Genomic DNA, 23,575 nt, shown 5'->3' with positions numbered 1-23,575 from the left:
TGTGTGTGTGTGTGAGTGAGTGAGAGAGAGAGATCGTGCGCGATACCGAAATTTTGGGTGGCGGCCCACCCGTAGCTACTACGCGGCGGCGTCGGCGGCACGCGGTTGCGATTTTCTCCGAAGCCGAACCCGGGAGTGACTAAAATCGAAATCGGTGGAACGAACAGGGGCGCGTCGGGGCGCGCATGTGCGACGGCGTCGCCGGTCGTCGACGCATATTATCCGTGCCGTGTGTCGACCGTCGCGTTGCTATCGGCGTGCGCGCGCTGCGCTCGGCATCTCTATCTCTCTCTCGCTCTCTCTCTCGCGCGCCTGGAGACTTACTAACCGGCCTGAAGTTATCCGCTCACTGGCGACGCGCGCGCAATTCCGATCGATCGGAGAGAGTCGACAGCGCGCGCGGCAATCGTCGGTTTGTTCGGGTCGAGTTGGGTCGGCTCGGTGTGAGGTTAGGTTAAGTTCGTGAACTTGCGCGAGATCGCGCGACCGACTCGGCTCTGAAGAAGAGACGCGTAGATCTGTCTTCAACCAACCATTCCTCGCATGTGGTTCTCGTCTTTTCGAGTCTTCACCCTCCGCCGAACGCTAAATGTATGTCCACTTTGTTCCAAGTGTAGATAGCGCGACATGATGCAGCTGAACACAGCAGGTAATCTGATCGGGAGAAACGCGCTCTGCGATAATATCGAGGTAACTATCGCTGACTATTGTGAGCGATGAATGATAGGATATACGAATATTGGTCCATCATCTCTGTAATTTGTTTCATCTTGCGTAACGTACGGAAGGTTTTTCGGCAGTGTTATTTTCACCTGGTAACGATGCACTGACATGATTTCTCGGAAAAAGAGAAACGCGAGGTCTAAAAGGGGAAAAAAATTATATGCGTTTAAACTTATTTTTTTTCTTCCAAGTTTCCTTAAAAAGTGTTTTGAAAACCAAAGCTGAAAATAATCACTAAGTAATTATTAAATGATCGTATGAAAGGGAAATATAAATTAATTGAGATAAAGTGAAATAGTATGTGAACATATGTTATTTCTATTTGAAATAAATTGTACACATTTTATATTACCTATTTTTATATTAGCCAGTGGTTATCTGGCGCGATATGATTCCACTTCGAGGCTTTTACAATCTTAATTATTAATTTTTATTAGTCTTTATATATCAAAATTAGTTAAATTCCTTGAGAAGAATAAATCAATAAATTAACATAAAAATAAACGGCATAAGGCTCCATAGGACATTGAAGAGGAAGATACACTAAAAACACTCGTTCCCATAATGGTTCATCGTTTTTAATGTAATTTGTAGTAGCACATAGTATAATATTAATTAAATTAATTATATATTAAATATTGTTTTTGTATGCACTGTGTGTGACCGAGTAACAATACAGATGAGACTAGCAGATGGTGACCTTCGTAGCGCTACCCCTCTCTCATTAAATGGCGCAAAAATTAGAATTATTTGTCGTTCTTTCGCGTTGTTAATTTATTTTAACGTGGGATTTATCTCCCGTTTCATGCTTATCTATTCTCTCGAGTAGAATGCTCTCACGTTCCCAACAGATCCGACGAGCGGAGTTCGTCTCTCAACGACCGCAAGAAGAGAACACAAGGGGAAGCCCGCTCCGATTTTTTGGATGAATAATAAAAAAAATCATTCTGCGCGCAGCAGTGAAATATTTCGTTTACGCAAGAATACGCTGAATAAATAATAATACACGAAGCATAAATATGATCGTCATCTTGAAGGCATCGGCAAAAGCGCGATGCGTAATCATCGTCTCTCTCTCTCTCTCTCTCTCTCTCTCGTATCTTTTTCTATAATGATTCAACGATATGTCATAGGATGGAACGTGAAGTCGACGTTTTTTTGCGTGTCTTCGTACGCGGCGTAGTAACGCGCGCGCATCTCAACCGATCACGATGAATTGTTTTTTTTTCGTTTTTTATTTTATGTACATGAATCTCGGCGACTCGAGGAAATTTTGTTATCCGACTTTGGTTTATCCGCATCCACGTAGCTTCTCTCTCTCCACGGAGCGGATCGATCGGCTGACCGGTCTCTCGGGCGATCGTTCCACTCGTCGCGGCGGACCATTGCCAACGCCTTCAAAATTCGTCGCACACTGATCCTGTGACAACGATTTTACGCGTGTAAGATACATAGAGATATTTCATTAATTGTAGTAGTCTGTAACGTAGCGCGTTAGCTCTTCGAGAGCAGTTTGCAACAAGGGAAGATTTTCTCTTTCTATCTTTTTTTTTTCTCTTACGCGCCCCGTTTTTCCGTTCTCTCTCTCGTTGTTCTCCGGACGAGACACGGTTTTTAAACGTGGCTAAAATTTCCGCGCAGCAGTGGCAGTTTATCAAAAAAACGCTGTATACGGTGGTAATCGTACTTCGTTCTAACGCTAACGTGCGCCTATTATGATATAACCGTTCTACGTGATCGCGGCGGCTTCTCTCCCCCCTCCCCCCTCCTTCCTCCTTTCTTCTCTTCCTATCGTGTTTATCTCTAAATCGTAGCAATCGTCGCCTCTGTTACGCCTGTGAGTTAACTATGTGAGTCGTCGTGCGGTCGTAGCAAAATATCTATCTAGGTATCTTACGTCACAGAGTAAAAAGAAAGGGATGTCAGATACCGACAATATAAAGGCACGACGGATACTCGGATGCTTCGTCGTGCTGCGAGGATGGTGAGGTTACTATTTAGCGAGCGTTGTTACATTGCCGGGGAAAAACCGAGCTAGCTAGACTAACATACCGGTGCTCGCATCAGCAACGTCGCGCGTACTCTGTGTGTTGTGTGTGTGTGTGTGTGACAACCTGGCTGCTTCTATCTGTTAGAAATTGACGTTGTGCAAAGTATCGATGTACAATACGATGACGCTAAACGGAACAATTGCGGCGATGTGCGCGCGCCCTTTATCTTTATTCTCTAGCGTAATGAAACACGCAATGACGATCACATCGCTTCTATATATATGTATGTAATATATATATATATGTATATATATATATATATATATAACTTGACACACGACAACTCTCGATCGATTCCGTAAGACGGGTCTCATTTTCCCTTTTTTAAATCATGGGGCAACAAGAAGTATAACNTATATATATATATATATACACATATATATATATATATATATATATATACGTTTAATATTTCGGGGGCGATATTTATGCGCTTGCGGAATTTTCCCGTTGAAACCGAATCGGTGAACCAACGCCTCTCCTCGAGAGAGAGAGAGTACCGCACCTGTATGTGCAGCTGGCGTTCATTACTTCTTACTCGTCGTTAACGGATAGCAACATCGAGAAGGCCAATCGATGGATGTGAAGGTAGCGCTTTACCGGGGTGGCTGAGCAACGAGGTCGTAGAACAAATCGCACCTTTAAATAACGCTCCTTAGGTAGCGGCCGCTTCGTGGTGAATTGATCGCGATCGTCGACCGGAATGGCTCTCAGCCGTCAAACAATCATGCGGCACATGCGAAGTACGATGGACAGCAGCGAGAAGAAGGCCCCTCGCGTCACCGGACTGCGTAACAACAGGACGCGTAGCATTATTAACAGCATCCCGAATTGCACGGCTCTGTGGAGCCAGTACAGTCTGCAACAGACGATAATCACCGAGACGGTGAGTCAGAGTTCCGAAGAACAGAGCGAGATGGGTGTAGGTGGAAAGGAGAAACGGAGGAAAAGAAGAGAACAGAGAAATATAGTGCGGGATATCCATATAAGTAACGTCGTTTCTTTTAGATTGAATAAACATCGCCACCTTGTTCGTGGACGTGATTTATTATTACATAATCTATGTATCAATTAAATTTATGATGTACAAGACAAAAATAAGTACATTCTTCCGCCCATGTTATACACATGAACATATACAGGATGTTTGATAATTTTTGATTATAGTTTTAAAGTTTCGGGGGAGAAACCGTTTTCTCCCATTTTTCTACGGATTTTTTTTTGTTTTTTTATTTTCTTTGCGGAAAAAAGCAAATGTGGCAGGTTCAACCGAACACATGGGAATTGTTTTAAACGAATTTCCGTACCCTTGGAAAGCAAAAACCAAAGAAATCCGTGAAAAAATTGGAGGGGGAAATGAATTTTTTTCTGAAACTTTTAAATTATGCGTTTTACACAGATGAGTTTTACAGGTTAAACGATTAAACTGAGCAGAAAAGTCATGTACTATTTCGCAATAATTAATGAGGAATTGATTAGTGAGGAATTAATTGTTATAAATATTAATACTAATGATATTAATATTTATATAATATTAATAATATTAATATTTATAACAATTAATTCCTCATTAATTATTGCGAAATAGTACATGACTTTTCTGCTCAGTTTAATCGTTTAACTTGTAAAACTCATCTGTGTAAAACGTAATTTCGCAAACTTTTGAGTGTTTAGTATAACGTTTCTGATATAACCGATGAAATGAAGCGCGAGCATATTTCGACGAAAAAAAAAGAGCAGCGCGATCGCGTCGATCGGCATTACTCGCGGATAAATGAACGAAGCGCTATCGCGCTGCATGGCACAATCCGACACGGATTTTTAAAAAAACCCTGGCACTAAAACGGTTAAAGCATTGTAGGAGCCCACACACGTCCTGTGGACATTTTTAGGACGCTTCTCTAAGGCCATATATTGAAAAGAGAAAGAGAGAGAGAATTGAGATGTTCTAACCTCGTGATGTGTGAACGGGCGGCTGGCAGTGTGTCCGGACTCTCCTTAAGGATGAACTGTCGTATTCCCAGTATGTAATGCTCCAAGTACGACGTCCAGTCGATTTGCTTGACGTCGAACATAAATATCTCCCGGTCCTCTGGACTGAGTTGCTCGCCCAATCGTCGCACGTTGTCGTCTCGGAAGTTCCACTGGTGCGTGCTGAAATACTGCAAGCACTTGGTGGCCTTGTAGAGTTTCGTTTGCAGGCGTACCATCACGGGCCGCGTGCCTTTGAGCCGTGCGAAGATATCTAGAATGTGCGCCGGTAGCGTGTGCTCGAGCGTCACGCACAATTTATGCAGGATGACGGAATAGTGGCAACGCCCGCCCGGATACCAGACCAAGTCATTCATCGGGTGCAGCCGGCTGTATTTGAACGACAGCTCGATAAAATGCTTCCACGTGATGGGATTTTGCTGGCCGGTGCAACAGTTATAGATGGAGATGGTGTCGGTGCGGTGGGTGGCGGTTCTCCATGCCGCGCAGATCATCAGATTGATCACCATGTCGACTGGCACCAGGTCGGCCACCATGTTTTCATGGCACAGCATGTTCCTGCGGAAGCGAGAATTCCATTTACACTAGGCTGATTTATTCATCCCGGCGAGGGGGAGGAGGATCAACTTTTTTCCTTCAGAATGAAAATCATTCTGATCGAGTAAGAATAAAAATCGGTAGCTTTTCTTCTCCTCCTAACCTGCATTCTATCAAAGGATCAAAGTGCGTCCAGTAATACCAGGCCACAGAGACGCGTACGCAGCGGAAAGATCATTAAGGAGCATTCGAGCGCGCGAAGATTCACAGAAGAAGACCGTACCTGAAGAAACCCTTGCCGGCGGCGGCGATGATACCGGTAGGCCCGTTGCAATTGTCCACCCAACCGGCGACCGGTTCTCTGTACGACGACAACACGATCGACGGCCTGACGATTGCTATCGGCAAGGAACCCTTCTCCCTCTGGAGCATCCGCTCGGTCAGTGCTTTGGTAAACGTGTACGTGTTCGGTCGGCCGGCGATCAGACTCGGCGTAAGATCCTCGACCATCTTATCGTCCATCCATTTCGTCAGTGCGATCACCTGTTCGGGCTCCTTGCCCAGAGGATAAATCTCCTCGGCCACGTCGTTCCGGTCGCAATTGCAATACGCCGTCGAGACGTGTACGAGCGCCTGCAACGCGAAGGTGGTGTGTGTGTCTCGCCTTTGTCACGGATTTTTTTTCTTTCTGTCATTGTCATCACATATCGTGGGAGAAGAGAGATAAATATACATTGCGATCGTGCTCGCCAGCACACACTCGCGGCTCGCGCCAATCGCCGTGTGCCAATCGGCGTGTCGTGCGCTCCTAGTGACAGCTACTAAGTGTAAAGATGCATATAGGTGATAGACATGTATGCTGCACGGATCCGCGTATTGATTGTACGAAAAAGGAAGGATCGTCGGCCGACCGATTGATCGATTGAGTGCCGTTAGACGTTTGAGGCAAGATCGCGCGTTTATAGTATAAAGGTGCACAGGACAAACACACTTGCACATAAGCCGGCTCTATTTACCTTCGGGATTTGCAGTAATTGACCGACCAATCGAACGTATTTTCGCTATTAAGCGGAAACTGTGGGACTAGCTGTCGGCTAATTAAAAATCGATGAGACGTACGCCAACGAACAAACGAGCAAACGAAGCATTTCGAAAGCGCACTCTCTCTCTCTCTCTCTTTCTCTCGAGGAGCGTTTTCTCTCGAGGATGCGATGAAGGGCGTCAAACAACCTTTCGTAAGGAAGACGCTGTAAGTTATCGTGAAGAGTCGTCAAAACCCGGGGGATCCCGGGATACGGAAAGCATCCCCGATTAGCCGAGATTTAGATCTAAGATCTGCGATTGCAAAGCAAGTATCTTGGCTCTACGGCGGGCGGTTTGTTCGGGCTACACCGCCCGAGCAAGCACGTTTTTCTCTTTTTTTTCTTTTCTTTATGGGAGAGAGAGACGTTGCCTTACCTCGACGTTGTGCATCCGGTGGCACAGTTGGACCAATCGTTTGGTGCCCAACATGTTTATGGTGACCGAGAGTTTCAGAGCCTCGTCGAATTTCACGGTAGCCGCCGAGTGAAAGACCACCGACACGGAACGTATCAACGTGTTCTGATCGGTCTCCGAGATGCCCAGATCCGGTTCCGTGACGTCACCGGCCACGGGAATGATCTTCGAGAGCTCGCCCGGCGAATCCCGCCGTAATTTCTCAAATAGCTGTCGAAAAAAGAAAAGAGGGAGCATGAGCGTGAGCGTTTTTCCACGAAAGCGAAGCGATATTGTTAAAATAGCGACGAAGAGAGAGAGAGAGAGAGAGAGAGAGATCGTCACCGGTGCATCTAACAGTTCCTGCAACCTCTGCTGCACGTCCTGGCTTTTCTTAGGTCTCATCAAAAGGTAGATGTTCTTGATGTCCGGACACGATCGCAGCAGTTTCTCCACAAGGACTTTGCCCATGAAGCCGGTGCCGCCGGTTATAAAAATCGACCTGTCCCGGTAGAACTCCCTTACGGACATGTACTCGCTGCTAGACATCGTAGCCATTTTAATGATCTGTGGATGACACGTGGGTCGTTTGAGGTCGTGCTTTAGCATTCCAACACCGGGCGAGGTTAAGAAATATTAGATGGTGGGGGAAAAAATAAAAGTTATTCTCAGATCTCTCACCTGTTGTGTGTGCTGCACGATCGCTCGTTCGGTCAAGCTTATATTCTCAAACTTTAGTCCTTTTCGTTGCCCTTAGCGAAATGTAAATTACAAACGTTTCTATCGTAAATATCAAAGAAGTATCTTTTCTTTGATATGACAGAAATGGCAATTCAATTATCATAATTCGATGTGTTAAAAGTGATAATTTAACATAACAGAAATGAGAGAGAGAGAGAGAGAGAGAGAGAGAGAATTTAATATGACAAAAGTGTGAAGAAATTCAGAAAAAAAGGTGATCACTCTTTATACCGGCCGATATGCTAGCTACCTGCTATACTTGTCTCTTTCGGTCCAATTAATTTATTCTTCTAGCAAATCACTTCTATTTTATCGGATATATGTCTGAGAGATGATGTGCAGAAGAGCTCTCAGAGACGAGGATGCAACGTCTGCGATGAGCTACGCGACGTCCCTTTTTTGCATACGTCGTGTACGTCGTGCTGTGATCTCTCGAGCGACTTGCTACGATCAAATCCAGTGCCCGTCGGATTCATTTCGCGTCCTTTGTAGTTACAAATCTGTGGAACACAAAAAAGAACGAAGTATCCTGTAAATGATTCCTTGTTACATGCTATTGTTCGACGACGAAGTTTATACATGGCGCAAAAGCACAATTTTTCCCCTCGCTCTTTTTCTCTCTTTTTAAACGTAAGTCAACCCAATTATATTGATGTTAACCCCCTGGCAAAAACATGATGACGTAACGATGACGTTTGTGATTGGTACGTCTTTAAAATACATTATTTGACTTTCTCAAACGTCACTCTGTTTGCATTGAGACGTGTGCACTTGCAAAACTAGTTTTTTTTCCAACACTCCCATGCTTTGCTTGCGATTGCATTTTTCACGCGAGGACGCGACCGCTCATCGTCAAACAGACAGATTACGCAACGCGACGTAATTATAAATATATCGAACGTGCATACTCGCCGGATACGGTCTCGCTGCTTCCCGAGCGGTGGTTGTAATAAGAGAGAGAACAGATAGGAGATCGATAATCGTCTGTCACGAAAGGGCGTAAGCGCGCCTTGTCGGCCGATTTGCGAGCGAGCGGTGCGCTCTAACGTACCGTAAGAGGGTTACGAGGGTGTTCGAAAAGAACGAGCTCGTGGACAAAATCAAATCGTTGACCTTCAAAGATTGCGAACGGAGCGATATATATGCACGTGTACATCGAAAGTGGCGGAGGAATACTCGTTATCACGTCGCATAATCTCATCGCGAAGTATCAACGCGACGCGCGATGTTATCATCCGGCATGGCCGTTGCCGTCTATCATCAATTTTATCGGAAATCGAACGCGCGAGATTCGCGGCTAAAAAATCGGAGAACAAGTGTTAACGGTAAGGCGAGCACGATAAAGGAGCTAAGCTCGAGGAAGAGTTATACGATACGGGAAAATCTATTTCTGACCCGCGATTTCCTCGCAGTCGATATCGCGCGCTACTCGTGCAGATAATTACAAGCGATTTGCCAGCGTGTTACTTAGCGGATTCACAATGCGACATTTACATAATTGTCGTTCAAACGTTCTCACGAAACACTGTAGAAACAAGTATAGTTCACGGCACATGACGGGAGAGTGTATCTTTCTTTTCTTCCAGTCGAATGACATGCCGATCGACCTCGGTGGTCGGATTGATGGCGGAGAACGAGACGCCGAAAAATAAGATCACCGACTGTAGAGCTTTGATCGATCTATGCGTATGTACAGGGTGTTACAGAATAGTCACGTGCGAAGTTGCACCGCACTGAGAGGAAAATATGGTTATTTTCAGAGCCGACGATATCTTTTTTTTTACAATGAATATTGATGAATACCGTATTCACATATGTTATCGTTCAGATTTATCCGTGAGCTTTGAATAGGGATGAAATATAGAAATAAGACTTATTTAGAGATGTAAAAAGAAGTCGAGTCTTTCCATAACGGTTTATACATCATAGCCTACGCACAGATGATATATTATTATACATAATTAGTCTACACGTAGATCCTCTTCTTAGAACCGCGTGGTCTTCTTTTTACACGCGGGCTATTTCATTTTACGCGTAAAATACATCCAATCCTCGGCCGTACAAATCACGCAGTAGCACGCCAGCAACATAGCGTGCCGGTGTTCGATTTCTTTCGGCGTTTTTTTTCCTATTTGCTCCCTCGGAGCGACTTCGACCTCCCCGTTACGCCACGACTGTAAAACACCTTTCGTTTTCGGATTACCACCGTGCGGACCGATAATGACAACTTGCGCCTGCGACGGCTGAGGAATGTCGTGATTATTTTCTTTTACCAATCACATGGTGTCGTAACTGTACGCAGGCAGTCCGGTTAAACATTTCGCGCCGCGATGAAGAAATCGCGATCCTGTGCTTTTGCTTCGCGCGTTTCGCCGGTGGCCCAATTTTGCGATAGCGCGTTTCAACAGCGCATTGCGCAAGAAACACGCGAGGAAAAACTGGAAAAACCAACTTCCAGAACTCGCCTCGGATACACTCGTGTCGAAAAAGCGGCGTGCGCTCCCGGTGCACGCGAAATCGCGAGAAAGTGCGCGACATGAAAGGCGCGTTAGGCGAACGCCCGCCCCGCGAAAAATTCACCCGAAGTCGCCTTTCGAAAGCTGCCCTGCTATCGCGATCCTGACGCGAGAGAGAGAGAGAGAGAGAGAAAGCGAGAAAGACTAAGAGGCCGGTAAATCTTTCCGAGGACGACGATCTTCGGTCGTCGCGTTAGATCGGCCGCTTGTATTAGAGAGAAACGGATACGCGAGTACATACGACGACGACGAGGCTTCTAGGTCACCGTCCTGGCCTCGAAGCGGAGCGACGCAACTGCCGGGAGAAACCGTCGGCACAGCCCGTTACATGAAGACCCGTTATGTGCGGATACAACGAGGGGGAGGAAGGAGTGCGCGAGATCGCGAGATCGTGACCGTGATCGCGACCGCAACGACCGTGAAAGCACCGATCCGACCTCACCCCCTCACTCACTTCATCTTTCGCTGCTTTTTCTCTCCCTTTCGGCCGTCACTCTCTCTCTCTCTCTCCTTCCCTCGTCTTCCTCCTCCTTATTCCGCTCCTTGTTTCCCCAGTACACAACAGGAAGAAAGAATAATCGTCCTTCTCGTCCTTTCTCGCACGATATAGATTTCGGTGATCTTGGGAACTTGGAATTCTCTTAAACGCCCACGAACTCTCTTTGATAAACCGACCGCACCTCGGACGTCGTAACGCATTTTCAACAAGTTCACAAGAACGAAAATCTGCACACGCTCGTTCGTTCCGTAGCGGAGGACGAAGAAGCTCGCGGAGAGAGGCTCTCTGGTGCCTGTTACATATCGCACCGACCGCTGCAGCTACAGCGGCGAGATAGTACGGCTTCCGTAGTTGGGGAATTATAGATTTCGCCCCTTTCGTTTGACTGCTTCGTTCATTAGGAAAAGAGAGACCGAAGGATCGGCACACTTCGAAGGAACTCTGTTACGCCGCGGCATCTTATTTCAGAATTGATCTGTGTCTCGAAACGCGCAACCTGTATCTTAGAAAGCTTTCGAGCAGGGAGAACCTGTCTGCACGCGCAACTCAGTCGCCGATAACTCGAATAGATTCGACCGAGTTTCAAGTACTTATCAGTCACCTACCGACTGCATGCACCACCCATCTATGATTGCACGTACGAATGTTATTTGATTGAGTTGAAAAATATTACCGTCTCAATCAAGAAAACTCGATCTTTTAACAGAAAGAACGCTGCTATTTGAAATAATATCTCTTAACCGAGTAAAATATTATTTTTACGATAATGAAATATGAGAAACGAAGCGCAAATAATTTCTTTATAGGAAAATTATCTTTCGTTTCGCAAACGAATTTTTTATTTAAGATGAAGATTCGTACACATTCGTTGAGAAGTCTAACGATTGTGCTTGTTAATCGAAACAACAGTCTCTTTGGAGCGTGCCAATGATGAAATATGTTTGAATAAAATTTATTAAATCTGAAGAAATCTTTTTCTCAGTGTACAGATCAATCTTAGCCCTTTTCGTCACTATCTACATCGGAAGAAAAAAAAAATGCTGCACGTTCAAATAAATATTTGCTACGGAATAACGGAATAATTATTTCGCTTAGATGAAGAGCCAGTTTTACAACCTCCGGTTAATTTAATCTGAATTAACTCAATCGGCTGATTATTCTATTGGGATTGACCAATCGCATTTGTTATTAAACGGAATCGACCAGAAATAACCAATCACGGTTGACATTTAATCGATCGATTAAACTAATCGGAGAAAATTGTTTAATCGCCAAGTAAATATTAGTTGAATGTAGCACTTTTTTCTTTCTACATTCTGGGCTACGTTCAAGTGATATTCACTTAGTTCAAGGAAAATAATTGCTCCAATACATTTTAGCAAATGTTTACTTAAATTTAGCACAACTTCTTTCAGTATATTTCAGATTGCACATCCTAATAATCATGTTTTCTTTTTGGAAGATCTGTTTTAGCTCTTATACCATATTTATGTACAAAGAATGCTTGACGTAACGTCTATATACGTTCGTGTACAGGTAGAAGTTAAAAACAAAACAAAAATTCCTTTATCATTCTGCAAACAACCGCGATAATTATTGAGATATTAATTGAAGATAATTGACGAATGAGTGCGTATGATACGGTGGGACGAACTCAGACAATCTGAAGAAATACGTCTCGAGGTTGTTTCTTAATCCGGCAATAACGAATGCAAGCGTGTGATCCAAGATGGAGTGTAGAGAAATGTCAACATGAATCGAATGAAAAAAGTGCTGCGTTAAAATAAATCTTTGCTAAGGGGTATTGAAGTAATTATTTTGCTTGGATCGAATAAATGTTATTTGAATGTAGCACAATTCTTTTCTTCGGTATGCCACATCCAAGTAATATTTATCTGAGCTAAGTAAAGAAGAGTTGCTTAATTCGTACCGGTCACTTAAATTATACCTTGTCATTGTTTTTTTCCGTAATTATTGAATATAAATGCAATCCAGTGGGATAAATATAAGAAATAAATGTGCAATGAAAAACAAAATAACCAAAACTCGAGAGAATTGCATTGTGTTTTCTGTGTGATATAAACAATATAAACAATCTTGAAAATAATATCTTAAGTAGTACGATGATGGATTCGTCCCTGAAATAATTACTTTAATATACCTTGGCAAATATGTATCTGAATGTAGCATCCTTTTTCTCTCGATAATGTGCGAGTACATTCCAGACAAAGCAGAAATTTCTAAAAGACGTTTCAAAGATGTCCGAAGAGCAAGTTGTTTTCAGACGTCTTTTGGAAATTCGCTGCCTGGGATGTCTCTTCAGATTATCTTACAGAGCTCGTTCCGCAATTCGTCAATCTCTTTCAATTAACATCTCACAATAATTATCGCGATTGTTTGCAATAACGAAGGGAAGACTTTCGCGTCCAGGTTCGCGAGTCGTCTATTCTTGCACACCAGCAGACATACGAGTCGCGTCAGACACCCTGTATATTTCTTAGTCTCATAAGAGCTAATTGTCGGTTCTCGTCGCGCCGCTGTCGTGACGCGGAGTCTAGCTTGTATAATGTCCAATGTGTGTGACGGGCTTAACTCGTTTTAATCCCGAAATTATTTCGCAATTTGTGTTGCGCGGCTCGCCCTCGAAATCTCGAATTTTATTCACGCAATCGCACACAAGAAGAGTCGAATCGTCGGCGCGACGTTAACCCGTTAACGTACCTAAAGCAGTTGCCGGAACGTCCGGATGCGAATTGGACGCGACACCGGGGCTCATCAAATTCGTATTCCGGATATATATATATATATATATTTTTTTTTTTTTTTCGTGAAATGCATCTGGAGTCGGCGGCGATGGTAAGACGGCGACGTGGCTCGGCTGTCATAGCGGCCAATAGCACATACACGCCATCCGACATGCACTGGCGTGCAATTGGCGTTCAAAGTGTGTTAGCGGGACATTGACTTCCGAAACGCGCGCGTCACCGCGTCGGAGCGCGGCCGGAGAAGCGTGACAAGAAATTCTTACGCTGTTTGACATCGATACCGGCGAAAAAAGTGATCGCGATCGAAGTGATCGTTGCGATTAGCGCGACGAATCGGCACTTCCAGCGCGTATCACTCCGAGAGACCGACACTCTCGCGACTTCCGAGAACAGTTTATATATCGTATAACGTTTATATATATCTTATCACCGTTCGAAAACGCCATCTCAAGTATAGGAAACTGTAAGAGAAGTGTATGTCGGAAGTGTAACGCGTTCGCAAAGTAAAAAGGTTAACGCTTATTTATTAAGGCTTATTAGGTTAAGGCTTATAATTTAACACGATTTAACGTTTTAAATTGAAAAATTGAAGAAACATGTAAAAAGAGCTTCATATCTGTCATTTTTAAATGTTTATGCATGCAAAATAACAGATTAGGATCTGCAGTGTGATTGTTTAGGTTTTTTCCCTCCTTTTTCTAATGCGTTTCTAATGCGTTAATCGGATTGTAAGATATATTCAATATGTCGTGATCTGCATTTATGTATATGAAGATACTGGAAACCGATATTCCGGTATACCGTTTATTAATCGTATGCACATACGACATGATTCTGCAAATGTAATTGATTATTTTACTTGATACAAATTAAACACATTCTATATACGTAAGAAATATAGGAATATATTATGCAAATATGAAAGAATCGAGAATAAAATGCGAAATTGAGTTTCATATATGAAGCACGAGGAAAAAATAATTTACGGAGGAGAACAAACTCTTTAAATATGATATAACAAAGAGATATTTTAATAGAGTAATTTTGCGCGTATTTTCGTTGCGAATATAAATAAGATTGTGTAGGAAAATAGAGAAGAAAGATACGTGTTAAAACTACGTTTCGCTATTTGTATATATTTAAGGCGATTAGAAGCGATTGCATCAACATCCGCGGACACATAAACGTAACATTTATTTTTCAATTAGATGCAACGAGATTCAGATAAACATATTCTTTTGTGGATGACTAAAGGTAATGTAAATTTCATAGCCACGTATTAATTTATTTACGATTTGCGTTATTTTTACTTACAAGTATAGATGAAGCAAATATTATAATAAGACAACAAGATATGTCGTAAAAATATGCCTGAATGTTCATAAATTACGGATTCGCTTCATCATATTTCTTGTATATCCTGAGTATTTCTTGTATATTCGGAGTATGTAAGAAAAAACTTGGTGCAACCTGTTCCACGGCCGAGTGCACACGTATGAGTAACTTGATTTTACGTTTCTCTTCCGACTATAAATAAATCCCTCTGAGATAACTTCGAAATATTAAAATACACATTCTGTGTAATAACACATCCCTTCGGAATGTAAATATATTTAAGAACTCGGACGGTAGTAAGTAAGAAGAGGAGAAAACTCATGAGCAATAATAAATCGAGAAAATACAGAGAGAATAAATAATGATTGTAGCTTACGTTGAATTATGTATTCGAAGATGTGAGTTTTTTCGCAACAAGCAATTGCACACGTTCGCGTATTTATTCTTGATTATACTTGGTCATTATCGATCAACACATACACACACACACACACACACAGGGCACGCGTGTAACGCGCACGCAGAAGAATTTACCCCAAATTACTTTATAGTTGCTTTCTTCTCCACTCGTGTAACGCGCACGCAGAAGAATTTACCCCAAATTACTTTATACTTGCTTTCTTCTCCACTCGAAAAAAATTAAATATATGCATGAAGCAACGTGAGGAAGATTAATCAGTCGTCCGTAACAGACTTGGCAAACGAAAAATTCATTTATACGACTTTATCTTACGCCTTATTAGCGATCTCAAACGTGTACATTAGCAATTCGTAAAATGTTATAACAGTTGGGAAGATACTCGGAAGATATGGTGAGTCTCATGGTTCGAATGTACTACGTGCGTTAAACATGGTTAAACGACCGCTGGTCCAGAAAAAAAACACCCAACTATAACTATATTATCGACTCTGCAATCAAGAGAGGCAAATCACACGTGATCTTTTACGAATCCCAATCAGGCGAACCGAAATGCTCCGGCGCGAATGAGCGAGATAAAACTGAGAAACTCCATTCACGCTTCAAATCCGCGCATTCGAAGTTTCGCGCCCGCCGAAATTCTCATTCGCCGATTTTCGATTCGTCGCGGAGAGCGAAATGCGCCAGTCGCCGTGTGCCCGCGATTCACAAACGCAAATATCAATTGTCTATCTCTCGAACAGAGTTCTTCTCGCTTACCTCGGCGACCGCATCTCACGCGTTTGTATCTTCAGTTTGTCGAACGAACAAAATTACGAAAAGACGGCTCGTCGATCGAAACGACGGCGTGATGAGCGCGTATCTGCTAACTCGCAGGAATGCTCTCTCTCTCTCTCTCTCTTTCTCTGTTACTCGGTCGGCTGGCGATGATAAGGCGCGATGAATCGACTTCCTTCGTGAAACGAAACATGTACTGAGCCCACCTGCAACTAACGCAAGTTCCTTATACCTGGCCGGCCTGATAGAGAACGGAGCGTTCTCTCTCTCCCACTCTACGAGCTCTCCGCGATCGCGCGAACCGTACACCTCATCGCGATACACGCGTTACATGACCCGATCCTATCGCGTATGCGTGCGAAAGACTTTTTCCATATCCTTTTGTCGGGCAAGAGTGACAAGAAAGAATGGAAGCCCCGTGATCAAGATCGCCTTTCTAATTGCGAGATAAACCGATTGTTGTCGCGATCTAACTCGGGCGACGCGAAACTTAGATCAGTCGACAAAACATCAAACGCCTCAAACTATCTTTCAAACGTGCAGAGGTCAACGAAGTTGTTTTTACGTGCTTAATCCTTTGACATACAAATAAAATGGAATTTGATGCGTCCGAAGAATACTAATTAATTTTGCTCAATGGACAGTTATGTGCAAGTTTAGAAGCAGAACTTTTTTATACTGCCAATCGCCATTTTCATACAATACATTCGACTCAGACATGTTACAAGGATTATTTCTAATTTTTACAAAAATTAAAATATATAGTATGGCATTCGCCGTGCGAGATCACTGCTATACTGAATACTGCTTTCAATGTACTTCTTTCTGATTTATTGGTTTGCCGATGCGATTTTGTTATTGGTACTGTTGATAAGGAGGGAATATCTTGAACATTCTAAACAAAACAGAGTCGACACACAAGTGAAACAATTGAATAATCTAATAATATATTGCACGGCGTCCGCCGGAGACAGTTCTTGACATCTCGAAGACGTCAAAGTCTAGAATGGCACATAAAATGAACGACGTCTCCCTGACGTCATTTTATGTCAAGGAGTTAATCAAATTCACCTGTCAATCGTTGATTAAATTTTATGCCACGTACATTACAGCCTTTTCTCAAATTTCTTGTCTAACTCGAGACCTTTGGAGATTCGAGAATCGTAAAGGCCAAATACCGAGGCAAAAAATGTGTTTCTTATGATTATGTTTATGAGCAGAATTGAAAAGAAAGGTTGCGTAGGAAAATAAATACTCGTCTAAAATCATGTTTCCGGGCGGCAAATAATGTTACTATCTTATTTGTGCAATCTGTTGTCGTATGTATGTAACGTTGATAATAAGAGGAAAAAATTCAATTATATCATGTGTGCTACATTATTCCCTTGAAACTTTTTACTATTAAGGTTCTTGAGTAGTCGCTGCAACTGTCCTTGTTTAAAACGATAAATAGTCGTAAAATTAACATTGATAAAATCGTGAGAAAAGAGGTTAAAATGACTGGCTCTGTGTCAAATTTTGCGGCTGTTCATTGATTGTTCGAATAAAAGAAAGGCTCGCTCTCTGACAGAAGTGCTTTTGCAGCGGCAATTCCGACATACCGCTTGATGTGTTGATGCAACGCTCTCTACTAGGTTAACTTTATATATAAAGCTCATCGTGTGACTCTACATCTAAGGAATGGTATAGCACACATGAGACCGCAAGAGACGATTTTACGGTAGTCGTAGAGAAAATTTTCAACCGTGGCGATGTCAACCTTCTACCAACAAAGTTGGGGTCGGATGCGACCCTACGGATGCTCGTTTATTTTACAGTCTGTCTCATTTAAGGTCACGTGGTCTCGGCTAACATATTTTCCATTCGTTCTCTAGTTTGTCTTATCGTTGAAGGTCGTTCGGGTGAGTGACAGGATGTCCTAATTCTTGTTTATGTCGGGATTCCTCCAATAGCGGATCCTACATAAACCTACCTTACTATTAAAGTCATAGATTTTTTAAAATTAAGTTCACTTTATTCTCACTTTATCTTCTCTTTCTAATCATGGAATGGAAAACACGATTTATTACTCTTAAATAGATCCCAAGAACAAAGATGTCGATAAGATTCTGACGAAGATTTGGATAAGAATCCAGATGAAACCTACTCAAAAGTATGGATAACAATATTTTATCCAACGGCAATGATGAAATCGACAATTTCAATGCAGAGGAGATGTTTTAGTGTTAACTTTTCTTTTGACAGCTAAGCCCGATTATCATATTGAACTGCAATGCTTTTTCAATCATTTCATAATATATAATTATATTAATTTAATTAATCCTTATTAATTTAAAAATTATATATTAATTATCATAAACATAAAATTGTCATAAACATAAATATTAAATACCTTGAAATTGAGGCAATTTACACTTCTAGTACTTAGAAATTATTTTAGGGGCAATTAATCATTAAGTGTTTTTCGTTTTATTGCAGTTATTTAAAATCAGCTTAATCATTTAAATCAAAAGATTCACGTTATTTACTTTTTTTATTCATTTTGTACATTGATTAAATGAAAAATGAATAAAACAGAGTATAGGCCAAACCTTACTGGATACGTTCTGAAAATCCATCTTGTCGTTAGAAGGTTAAAAACGGTGTAAAAGGTGTTATCTTTAGTTGCGAATATCTTAGCTTCCGACGCTAGACACAATTTTTTTTAATACTTAAGAAAATTATCTTTCGTTTCAAACAAATGTTTTATTTAAAATAAAGATACATATCCGTTGGAAAGTCTAACAATCGAAACTTATTAATCGAAATATTAGTTTCTCTGGAGCATGACAATGATGAAATTTGTTTAAATGTGATAAACTTGATTAAATCTGAAGAAATCTTTTTCTCAGTATACGTATCCGTTTATATGTTCAATAACCCGGAAGGTCTCAACCAACATATATTTTAAATATTAACCAACATAAACAATGGACACGAGGAAAAATGTTAATCTTCTCGGCGTCGTGTCGAATATATTAAACTCCGCGAACATTTTAAATATAGCAATGATTGCGCGTTATTAACTTTTTACATTCCGCGCATTTTTTCGATATTGTAAATGCACCAGTGTTTTTTCATTTTTATTATGTTGTACAGTTTTATATAAAATATATGAATTTATAATAGATATTTCCATTTTTCAGAAAGTTTGCGCAACCACTTATTTGATTTTCTTAAAAAAGCAATAACTTGACTCATATTGTTGAGTTACGGAACAAACAACGAATGTCTCCGTAGCGGAGCGGAGCGTTAAAGGTTAATCATGCGAGTTTATCGGATTATCCGCGGAGTTATTCGCTATATCATGCGATTTCATTATTTTAAAGCGGCGGAATCGTTCAATCGAACGACTTAAGCTCGCGACGAAAGGTAACCTGGTAAAATTTTCTTGCGCTTCGCTAACTCCAGAATAAAACGTGCGCTTTCGCAACATTTACACACAACGGGGCAAACAAGGTGGGGAGCTTTCGTGTTATATCTCATGATATTTCGAATGGATAGTTTTAGAAGTGGTATAAATGAAATTAGCCAACTCATGAGAAATGTTTCTTTCTTTCTATGCACTGGCAATACAAACGTGAATTTGAATTGTTAAGCGCACTCAGTTTTACTATAAACCATTTTATGTGTATTGCGTTAACAAAATAGAAGAAAAACACGACACACGAATGGCAATGGAAATATATCCTCTTCATCTGGCAAACGTAACGAAACATATCAAAATAGATATCCATTTTTCAATTAGGAATGCGAAATAGTCTGCGTAAAGTGTCGCAAATTGTTTTTCGAGCCATTATTCAGATTTCCGGTTATGATTGCGACACATTGTGTACGTGCGAATATAAAGAATTAAAGATTTGTTTAACAAACTGAGTAAATATGCGCAGAAACTAATGCAAAGTCTGTGATATTTCGCGTAGACCGTAAATTTGCAAATGTGCCAACGTCAAGAATTCGACGCACGAGGGAAAAGGAGAATTGCGACAGCGAGACGGTGCGGCAACCACTGCAACGAGATGCAACCAACGCAGTGCGCTCGAAGGTACTGCGAATCGGCTCGTAAATGTCACTAATATCCGACCAAGCATGAATCGGACACATGTCAGGGACAAAGAGATCGAAATTTACTGCAAGCAAGGCAAGCGAAAGAGAGAAAAAGCGAGGAAGAAAAAAAGAGTTACATGTGCAAGTTGCGAGTTTTCGCCTCTCTCTCTCTCTCTCTGTCGACTCGCTAATGGAGGCATACACGGAAGTGACACGCCGTATATCGATCAGGTTTCTCCGCGGACTTACCGATGTGAGATTAAAAGAAAAAAAGGAGAGAGACAAAAGGAAGAAAAAAAAAAGAGGGAAAACCTAACAAACCATAAAATCGCAAACGACCCGGCGTCGGCAGTAGGAGAGGGGGAGGAGGAAGGTTGCAACCCGTAAGAAGGAAGCACTCGAAGTATATCGCGCCGAACTCGCCGTTTTCCGCGTTTCCGAGTTGCACGGTGTGTCGCGGAAGTAGCGGAGAAATCACGGGGAAGCCCGGAAAGTCCTCCCGCTACACGGGAAAGAAAATGAGTCTTAAATCAAGAATAGTTATTCTCATATATAAACAAGAATATCGTAATCTTCTCAGGGAGCTTTTTTCAGTCTCGACTTGACTGAATTTATATTTACGCGGGTATCACTTGAATTCAATTCAAAAGACTAGAAATCTTCCAAGGAGATTACGACATTTTCGCTTATACGTATATGAGAATATTTATTCTTGATTTGAGACTAATTCTTTTTCTCCTACTACGCAAAGGCAGGGAGGGAACGATGCGAGACGCGGATGGCACGTCGCGGAACATACCCTGACACATCCCCGACGCATCGGTAATTTGCACCGGGACGGCCCGATCGGCGCGATCGAGGACTCTGTTCTTGTCAACTGCGCGCGCGCGCGCTGTGTATTCTTCCCGTGTACTTGAGCAAAATATGCATTGAGCAATACATTGAGCAATGTATACATCAATGTATACACACATATATCGCGTATCGCCGAGAGAGAGAGAGAGAGAGAGAGGATCGACGTCGACGACGACGAGGGGAAGAGGGACGCACAGGAGGCGCGGCTGAGAACAACAGACGTCCCGACTCGCCAGCTTCGACGGCGAGAAACGAGGACTGAAGACGAAAAGCTCGAGGCCGCCGACGAGAGGGCTCGGTGAGAGAAGGGACGAACCGGCGGAGCAAGAGCGAGGCGTATCCGTGCTCCGGGTCCCGGCGCGAGGAGGCTGTTTCACCCGAGCGCGGCGCCGGCGAGGAGGCGCGGTCAGCAACCAGCTCGCTCGCTCCACGGCACCACCACGTTCCCGTTGCGATGAGCGAGAGACCGCGGAGGAGAACCGCAAGAGATGCTCGTGAACCTGGGATGACATGCACCGGCCTCCGGGGGCCCACGGCTGGCCGAAGAGAGAAGGACCGAACGCGGGACGGTTCGCACAGCCTTGGTCGATTTTTCAAAACACCACTACCCCGCTCTGTCCTTCGCTGTACCACCGCCGAAAGCTCGCTCTCTCTCTCTCTCTCACATCGAGGTGGTGAAAGGGTTGCGTCGGGCGAGAAGTCGGACGGATTAACCGACGGGAGCGACGGACACTTGCTCGTGCGAGCGAGAGAGTGGGAGAACGGTCTCGAGATTGCGAAACGGAAATAAAGCGACGGAGGAAGGCACAGAGGGTGCGAAGTAGTCGCATACGGTAATAGGCGCGGCTAGCGGCGGCGGCTGCTGCGGCGGCGACTCCTTTCCGCATCGGCATCGCCTCGTATATCGCGGAAAGAATCAATGTCGCACTTACCTACGCGATCGCGGGGCCACCTGCTTCGTCGCGCGATGCCCACGCTGATCACCACCGACGCTGGCAGTATCCACTTCAGCACAGAATCGCCGAATTCTCGCGTCCTCGCCGCCTCACAGCCAATATCCGTCGCATGCCAACCGAGTCCGCCATCTTCGCTGAACTGCCAAATACCCGCAGGCCGGCCAACTGCTGCGCGCGGGAAATCACTGCTCTCTATTTCCTTCTCTCTCTTACTCTTTCTTCCTCTCTCTCTCTCTCTCTCTCTCTCCCTCCCGCTCGCCGAGCGCTCGCCCTGCGCGTGTCGCATCTGCTGTGCCGTTTCGCCCTTTCTGTAAATGTACAGGGTGTACTGGGATGAGCGCATGCGGAGTGCACCGAGAGATTCTCGGTGAACTGAACGAGGAGACGACTTTTCGTTAACCAAAAAATCTCGTTCGAAGGATAGCTTTTGAACGAGAGCCGTTTGAAGTTGCTGAATTAGCGCACTGGGCTGCGCGAGACTCAAGAGCGGAGCGCGTCTCGCGGAACCACGAAACATATATGTGTGTGTATGTAATTTGTTTAGTATGATACACATTTTTACACAAAATTATTTCGATAATTTATTTAGTTTTATTTATATAATAAAACTTTATTTTTAACTTTATTTATATAGTAAAACAATTAGTATTGCAATACACACATTTGGAATAAAGAAACTACAATTATGTATATTATATATATACATAGAGTTGAATATTCAAAAAATATATAATATTACAATAATATTAAATAATATTACGTACTTATAGGTTAACAACTAAATGGACACGCTGTGTGGGGAGGATCTGAGAAGTACTCGCTAAGTGAGCATCGTCGTTGTCGTCATACGCGCTTCCGCGATTTTTCGATCGAAGGTCTTCCCAACTCGAACTAGGTTGTAATTTGAAGAATCAAGAGACCTCAGAATAATCGTCGCGTTCTTCCACGGGTAGCTTTCTGTGTCAACGCGCTTGCACGCGTTTGCGGAGGCGTTTTCGGATAGACGAACGGACATCGTCGAATTCTCGTTATATTCGGAATTTTCAGTAAAGAACGCCGCTCCAAAGCATGCAAAGGTGAAGAACGTACTTCGCATCTGGAATACCGAGGAACTTTTAAAAGAAATAAACTCGAGCCCGGGAAAAAATGATTATATATGATTATATATAATTATACGAAAAAAGTAAGTTATGTCATTTGATTAAATGTCGATATTACGTGCTGTCTGGAAATCGCAAGTAGCCCGAAGCATTTATCTCGATTGCATTTGCATATAATGTATAAACAGCAGCATTTTCTCGTTGCGGACATCCATGATTATATATAATTATATACGAGCAAATTTTACATATATGATCTTTTTTTCCCGAGTCGCGATTGAATAAACAAGTTCTATTAGCAGAGTCATATTTCCAGGTAAGTTCACATCCACCGCATACTTTTCATATGTAGTTATCACGTGGTCTAACTTAACTTTGCAAACAAACGTACACCGATATTTATCGTCAAATATTAACACCTGTTCTCAGAGACGGTACAAATACTCTGGCCGATATTTTTTACTTAAAACATCGTTTCCGAGTTTTCCATCGAATACCTGAGCTATCGTTGTCTATCTCCCTGGCTGCTTCATATCATTCGATTAATCGAGTTGCACGATGCGCTCGACTGTCTCGCGCGACGAAGTTGTGCTGTAGTTAAATACGTTCGAGTTTAACTTGCAATGTTTTCCAGCAAACCAAAAGTACGTACAACATTCGTTAACAAATACACAAAAAGTTTAAAGTTTTCTCTTTAAAACGCCTGTATCACATTTTCGACTCGACTTCAAATAATGTTTCGTTCTGA

The 23,575-nt window shown here is 42.7% G+C and overlaps 1 protein-coding gene across 4 annotated transcripts; it reads right to left on the bottom strand.

Moving 5' to 3' along the window:
• Positions 1-3,128: 3,128 nt before the first annotated feature.
• Positions 3,129-21,864, bottom strand: LOC106750188 (putative fatty acyl-CoA reductase CG5065). 4 transcript variants are annotated; one of them, XM_014630333.1, is made up of 9 exons: positions 21,704-21,863; positions 15,813-16,042; positions 7,771-8,020; positions 7,461-7,531; positions 7,125-7,346; positions 6,762-7,010; positions 5,587-5,936; positions 4,728-5,324; positions 3,129-3,633 (listed from the first exon to the last, which is right to left on the bottom strand). In XM_014630333.1, exons 5-9 carry the CDS (start codon positions 7,335-7,337, stop codon positions 3,492-3,494), a joined length of 1,551 nt encoding a protein of 516 aa, XP_014485819.1. In that variant the 5' UTR covers positions 7,338-7,346; positions 7,461-7,531; positions 7,771-8,020; positions 15,813-16,042; positions 21,704-21,863; the 3' UTR covers positions 3,129-3,491. The 4 variants fall into 4 exon arrangements, with proteins under 4 accessions (XP_014485819.1, XP_014485820.1, XP_014485818.1 ...); XM_014630334.1 differs by having other exon boundaries at positions 15,813-16,036; XM_014630332.1 differs by lacking the exon at positions 15,813-16,042.
• Between the last annotated feature and the right edge of the window lie 1,711 nt (positions 21,865-23,575).

The sequence above is a fragment of the Dinoponera quadriceps genome, unplaced genomic scaffold (genome assembly GCF_001313825.1).
Source record: "Dinoponera quadriceps isolate SergipeBrazil2010 unplaced genomic scaffold, ASM131382v1 scaffold5109, whole genome shotgun sequence".
NCBI lineage: Eukaryota > Metazoa > Arthropoda > Insecta > Hymenoptera > Formicidae > Dinoponera > Dinoponera quadriceps.
Note: the sequence above shows the minus strand (reverse complement) of the source record. Positions and strands in the feature narration are given on the sequence as shown.

What these genes read in the sequence shown, in the direction of transcription:
- LOC106750188 (XM_014630335.1), bottom strand. Translation starts at nt 7,337, where the DNA reads ATGGCTACGATGTCTAGCAGCGAGTACATGTCCGTAAGGGAGTTCTAC. An exon ending in AGGAACTGTTAGATGCACCG is followed by an intron (nt 7,011 to 7,124) that starts GTGACGATCTCT and finishes TTTTTTCGACAG; the next exon opens with CTATTTGAGAAATTACGGCG. An exon ending in GCCGGCAAGGGTTTCTTCAG is followed by an intron (nt 5,325 to 5,586) that starts GTACGGTCTTCT and finishes TCGCTTCCGCAG; the next exon opens with GAACATGCTGTGCCATGAAA.